This window comes from Phyllostomus discolor, chromosome 1 (genome assembly GCF_004126475.2).
Source record: "Phyllostomus discolor isolate MPI-MPIP mPhyDis1 chromosome 1, mPhyDis1.pri.v3, whole genome shotgun sequence".
NCBI lineage: Eukaryota > Metazoa > Chordata > Mammalia > Chiroptera > Phyllostomidae > Phyllostomus > Phyllostomus discolor.
In genome coordinates this window covers 145,740,109-145,746,933 of record NC_040903.2, presented here as the reverse complement: position 1 = coordinate 145,746,933, position 6,825 = coordinate 145,740,109, and the positions used below count along the sequence as shown (strand labels likewise).

At 38.9% G+C, this 6,825-nt stretch overlaps 1 protein-coding gene across 1 annotated transcript; it reads right to left on the bottom strand.

Annotated features, from left to right (window-relative positions):
* Nucleotides 1-2,755: 2,755 nt before the first annotated feature.
* LOC114490353 (olfactory receptor 4E1) lies at nt 2,756-6,272 on the bottom strand. Its single transcript, XM_028504334.2, has 2 exons — nt 6,010-6,272; nt 2,756-3,721 (listed from the first exon to the last, which is right to left on the bottom strand). Exon 2 carries the CDS (start codon nt 3,701-3,703, stop codon nt 2,756-2,758), a length of 948 nt encoding a protein of 315 aa, XP_028360135.1. The 5' UTR covers nt 3,704-3,721; nt 6,010-6,272.
* Between the last annotated feature and the right edge of the window lie 553 nt (nt 6,273-6,825).

Here is a 6,825-nt window from a genome sequence, read left to right as displayed (position 1 = left end):
GACATTGCTGCCTGGACTAGCCTTCTCACACCTCCCATTGTCCCAGTCTATTTAGTGCTCTTAGAGCACTTTCCACAATGTTGCAGTGTGTGTCCCTACAGGAAGATGGAAGATGCTGGATTATAGGCTATGTTTTATTCAACTTGGTATTTTCTCCCAGAAATCAAAACAAGACTGAGTGACTGTGAAGTGTTTAGTAATAAATGCTTAGTTGGATGAATTCTCTACATAATAACTGGAATACTTTCATTAGAACACAAGTTTTATCATGCCTTTTGTGTACTTAAACCATTCTAGTGGCTTCCAAGTGTACTGAAACAGATTCTAAACTCCTTGAGAGGACACAAGAGTGTATTTATACCTCTCCAGTATCATCTCTCACCATTCTCTGCCTCACAGTCTAAGCTGTAACCACACTGGTCTTCAACTTCTGGAACCAAGCCAAGGTCTTTCACAGCATAGGTCTTCACACCCACGATGTCCTCTACCTAGAATGTTCATCACCTCTCTTTTCTTATGGTTAGCTCCTTTTCATCTTTCAGACCTTAGTTTAAAGGTCATTTTCTCAGAGAGGTGCTTCCTGACCACCCCCTGTAAAGAGAATCTCTCCTCTAACTGTCTAACTGCATCCTGCTGTCTCCTTTCTCAGCATTTGTCACCATTTGTAATTAAAATTTATTTATATGTTTGTTTTCTATTTTTATGAGACTCTAAACCACATGAAGGAGGAACTATATGTATGTTTTATTTATGTCGATAAGCCTAGTAGTTAGCACATATTAGATGATCAGTGAATATTTGTCAAATGAATGAATAATAAGACATCCCTACTTCATTACCCTGATAGCAGACTTTTTGTGGACACTTGAGGATATCAATAATTTCAGTGGTTCAAAGTGTTTTTTTTTCTAAGCCACTAAAGTCATATGCAAACTCACTTTGTCTGATTTACTGGTGTTTGCTATGCTGTTTAGGAAAGCTTCTGAATGACTGATGTAGGCAAATGGTGTCTAGAAATTTGAAGGTTTCTTTAGACTTTAGTTATTGCCCTAAGACAAAAGCAGGGAGAGACAGCACAGTATAATGAAGTAGCATGAGTTTGTGATGATACACTTAGGTTTACATCCTGCTTCCATGATGACCTACCTGGTGGTGACCTTGAACATGCTATTAGCTTTCTCTGAGCTGTGGTTTCTTCATGTGTAAATAAGTGTAATACCTACCTCACTGGGTAGTTATGAGAATGAAGTAAATGCAGAGTGCCTAGAAAAATTTCCAGTATATGAAAGATATTAAAAATCATAGCTTTGATATGATTATCAAATATTGGGCCAGGAGATAATGTTATAATGACTGTCATACACAGTCATGTGTCATTTAACAATGGGAATACATTCTGAAAAATTCATTGTTAGGTGATTTCACCATGCAAACATCACAGAGTGCACTTACACAAACATGGATGGTGTAGCCTCCTTACACATCTTGGCTCTGTGGTACAGCCTATTGCTCCCAGGCTACAAACCTGTACAGCAGGTTACAGTACTGACTACTATAAACACTGTGGTATTTTTGTATCTAAACATGGAAAGGGTACAGTAAAATATGGTTAAAAGATGAAAGAATGGTATATCTGTATCAGCCAGAGCTTGCAGGATTAGAAGTTGTTCTGTGTGAGTCAATAGGTGAGTGGTGTGTGAGGGTGAAGGACATTACTGCACTTCTGTGGATTTTATTAACACTGTCGCATAAGTCTCCACTGCTTCCTTCTCAAAGGGTCTGAAATTGAACATTAAAGCTGTCCATTCTGCTCCATGAACAGGGATGTGGGCCAGATTGGAAATACTGAGAAGAAACTGTCTGGATAAAGCATAGATCACCATAACAACAGTCTCTTTTGGGAGAGAGTGAAAGGTGGTCTGGAGATCACTAGGACTAAGAAATCAAGATGGAGAGATAAAGGAACACAGGGACTGACCTGGCAGTGTGATTTTGACTATTACAGGTTGGTAGAGGGTCATATTAAGGAACTTTGCAGTATTCATAAAAAAAGAGGGTGTTTAACATAGAGAGGCTGTAGAACTGAGGATTCAGTAATTTGACTCTGGAAATTTGCTTTTTGTTTCTTTGACTCTATCTGGCACAAAAGGCTCTTTCTGACATCAACTTGATGAAAGAAATAAAACTAATAGGTTCTTTATGTGATTACAACCTAAAAATATTTCTGAAGTCTGGGACAGGCTGGCTGCACACGACCAGAAGCTTTCACTAAGTGGCAGTGATACTTGACACTTGTTAAGGTATCTCCCGTGGACCTGTGTCTTGTACAGGACCTGAGGTCCTCAATGAAGACGCCATAGCAATGTGCTCTGAAGACCATCAAGCTGACTCTGGGGGGCTATAGTGCCCTCTGAATGTTTAGTGCTGGGGGACAGCCCCTCTGTGCTGAACCAGGCCAGTGACTGACTGATTGGGATATAATCTGTGCTCTCAAAAGTGAGGTGCTGTGAGTGAGGGAATCTATTGCCGAACCCCACAGTATTGCTTCCATCAGAGAAAAAAAATCTTCCTGAACCACATACCTTCCATTTCTTAGAGGAAATTATAATCTTATGGAACCACTGTTGTGTATGCAGTCTGTCATTAACCCAAGGGTTGCTATGTGGCACATGACTGGTCAGTATGGTAAGTACCTTATCTTTAGTAAGGCATTTCTTTATCTGAAACACAAAGCATACTATAGGCATAGACATTTTTATTTTGTTTCTTTCCTCTCCTTCCTACACATTAACTTGTTCAAAGCATTCTTCATGTCTGTATTCCTTAGAGTATAGATGATGGGGTTCAGCAGGGGGGTGACAGCAGTGAAAAACATAGAGAACACCTTGTCCTCCCGGAGGCTGATGGATGGACGAGAATAAATGAAGATGCAATGTCCCAGGAACAGTGTGACTACGGTGAGGTGGGCTGCACAGGTAGATAGGGCTTTCCACCTGCCCTTGTGGACCTGCTGCCTCAGACTCACCAGGATGACAGTGTAGGACACCACAAGAACCACAAAACAGACCACAGAAATAAGCCCACTGTTGGAGATGATGAGAATCTCAATGATGTGTGTATCAGTGCAGGCCAATTTGACCACCTGAGGTACATCACAGAAGAAGTTGTCAATCTCATCAGGACCACAGTAGGGCAGCCTGATGGTGAGGGAGGTCAGGGCGATGGAGTGAATGGTCCCCCCCATCCAGATGGTCATAGCCAGTAGCACACATACTTTCCAGTTTATCACTGTCATGTACTGCAGGGGTTTGCAGATGGCCACATAGCGATCATAGGCCATGACAGTGAGGAGAAAGATCTCTGTGCAGGCAAATAGGTGTAGGAAGAACATTTGAATTACACAGGCATCAAAGGAAATGAGCTTCTCCTCTGACCAGGTATCTATCAGCATCTTGGGGACAGTGACCGTGGAGTGGCAGACGTCAATAAAGGACAGGTTGCTGAGGAAGAAATACATGGGGGTATGGAGCCGGCGGTCATAGGTAATAGTTATGACAATGAGGATGTTCCCAATCAGTGTCAGGACATAGAGAATGAGGACCATGACAAACATGGCCACCTGCACCTTTCGATTTACGGATAAACCTTGAAGCTTAAAATATGTCACTAAAGTACTTTGATTGAGCAGGCCAGCCTCTTGCATTTTCTTTGTTGGATACTCCTGTCAAGAATTAGAAAAAAACAAAACAGATCTGAATCAATTATTTGGTCACTTAATTTCTTCTATGCCCATGACTTTCCTCTGCATCTAGAATTTATGGTAAAATATTTTATTTTAAAACCCCATTCAGCATCTTAAATGATACTGGACATATAGTAAGTGCTAAGTGTACACTCTTTTGGAATAACAGAATAGAGAATGTTGGTTTACAAAGAGATGTAAAGCAACCTTCGGTAGGAAGACAAAAAACAAGTTATTTCTCCTTCATTACTGTAATATATCAGTGCTTGGATTTAAGTTATAGAGTTTTACAGGAGAAGAAATTAAAATTCTCTTTACTTCAACTAAGTAATTTGTCGAAGGTCACATCTATACTCACCTTGAGCACAATTTTCTTTACAGTCCTCTGACTGCATTTTCTACTAACCCAAATTATTTGCTACACTTTTGACTCTGTCATGATGCCCTGAGACAGTAATTTTAGTGATCTAGTTTTCAGAAGACACAATTTTTTCACCAAGCTACTGGCCAACTGGCAATGTGGCTCGGCATTTTTAAAACAATTCTTTAGAGGAACAGAGATAAAATCCTGGAAACCTTGAAAACTCTGGAGAGGGCGAGGAAGGCTTGCTTTTTCTCCACCCTTCAGATGAAGATTGACTTGCTCTTTCTCTAGCTGGAGGTCAATGTTCAGGTCTAATAGCATCACTGTCTTGAGTATAGTATCCTCAGATCTTCTAAAAATCTAGTTCTGTTGCCTGGCCACAAGTGAAACAAAAATAGTTGTTTTATTTTCTTTCACATTAGTCAACCTTTTACTCAAGTCTCATTATGTTTAATAAGAATATATATGTATATATATTATAGATCACAACATCTTAGCCCTTAAATGGACTTGAAAATTTTCCTATTCTATTCTTTTTTAACTTTACAAATAGAGAAAATGAGGCACAAAGAGTTAAAGCAACTGGCTCAAGCTCACAGAGAATTGGAGCAATAACTGCGTCTGAAGCTCAGGTCTCCTAATTCCTAGTCCAGGCTTTCTCCACTCTACTAGCACTCTGACCTGCCTTTTGGTGGTGATGGGAATAATTGGGGTGTTAGGTAGAATGGGCCTGTGACCTCCCACTTTTTTTCCTGGGTGTTTTGCGCCAGCTTGGGTGGGCATCTGTGGGGAGCCTCTCTGTACCTTGCCTCCTCCATGCTGATGCCTTGATGCATGGTCTTTCAGGGGTGGCCCACCCAAGCAGGCTACCCCTCTTGGTTCCTTGTGCCCTATCATCTGGTGCTCCCTTCTTCCCATCATTATCAAAACTCATATTTTATATCTTCTCTCAAGATAGAGATATCAACTCCACATAAAAATAAATCAACTCCACATTTCTTATGAAAAAAGACAACACTTTTCTTTTCTGCTCCTAGTTCTCCCTTTCTTCTCAAATATTTCCTGAATCTCATCATGCTGAACAATGGCCTTGTTGTCCATATCAGAAGAAAGACTAATGGTAGTATAATATCAGGGCACTAGAAAAGGATATCTGTGATAAAGAAGGAATTGGGGGGAAAGGAGACCTCTTTCAGTGAAATTAAACTCATGGTATCCAGTGTTTAGATTCATATTTATAGTAATACTTAATGTAGCTATGGATTCATTTTACTATTTAAACATTTTTCTTAGTGTGTCCACTTAAATCTGTTGCTCCAGAGAACACTTTTAAATGTTTAATGATTTACATCTGTTACCTTTGTAATTTGTTAAGTTCTAATAAGAATGATTACAAAATTGAAAGCTGAAAAACTGACCAAGAATGGAGCCATGGACTTGTTTTAAATTCAGTATGAGAAATTCTAGTTGCACAGATAGGAAAAGGTTTAAAGAGCGAGAAGTAGGTCTGAAATAAAGATTTTTGTTCTATTATAATATTTTTTTTTCTATTTCTGTGGAGCCATGGGAAAATGCTTTGAAAAATGGAGTTGTGTCCAACTGCAGTAGAAATTTGGTGTTAGTTTATATCAACAATATGGTTCATGAAAAGAAGACCTAGTGTCTATCTCATATTTGTCAGAAAATGGGGGAAACAGGAGGAAAAACAGAATAAAACTAAAATGTCTTTGAAACTCACGCTGGGTTGTTCCTGATGCTTCAGCACCTGGGTTGTTCCTGATGCTTCAGCACCTCCAAAGGAAAGTGAACTGTCACAGTCTCATAGCTTCAATTTCAACAGTATTATTTGCCAATAGAAATAGCAGTTTATTTGAAGTTGGACAAATCAAATAACCCCACTTACCTTGATTTTTCTATGAAGAGGTTCAAAATCCTTGAGTTTCCTTTTGGTCTTGTTCACAATTTTTGTAATAAGACACAGTAGCTATATTTGGTGATATTTTACCAGAGATATTTCAGGATTTCTGCAAAAATCACATGTTGTACCTATGTTATTGTCACAGTTTTTTTTCAATATGTGGAGTATGTAACTCTGTGCTAAGCTTTTCTAGAATTGGTTTCCAGTGAATTGAAGATATGGTATAGGAATGGTGTATTTTTTGTACTTTGTTAGACTTCTCTGATAAGTAGAAAGGATTGAAAGCCACTACCAAATACTTTTGCAGGTCATGCTAGTTTACCGGGACACTTCAAATGCCAACTTGACCAAATTGTTTAGGATCTATGCCGCTGCAGCACTGGTGTTTTCCTACATAATTATATAGGTTTTATGTCCTTGGGAACTTTCAAGCAATGACATCAGCTTGCCTGAGTAACTAGTTAGAAAAAGTAAATTCTATGGGGACTGCAGTTATAGACTTTGCAAATATCACTAAGGCAATGTAATGAAAAAGCGAGACTTTGACATCTAAATCTTTAGGATGTGTTTGTATGTGATTAAATAAGCTACAATTTAGTGATTGTTAACTATGAATTAAGTATGAGGTAAGGGACTTTCATGTTTTCTTATTTAAATTCATATGAAAACACAGAGATGAGGGAAGGGTAATGGAGTTAAGACTTTAATAGTTTTCTTGCCAGAGAGGACAAATGTTTGGACTCTAGAGTTAAATTGTCTAAGTGGGAATTTCAGTGTCCTAGATGTGTGAATTTTAGCAAT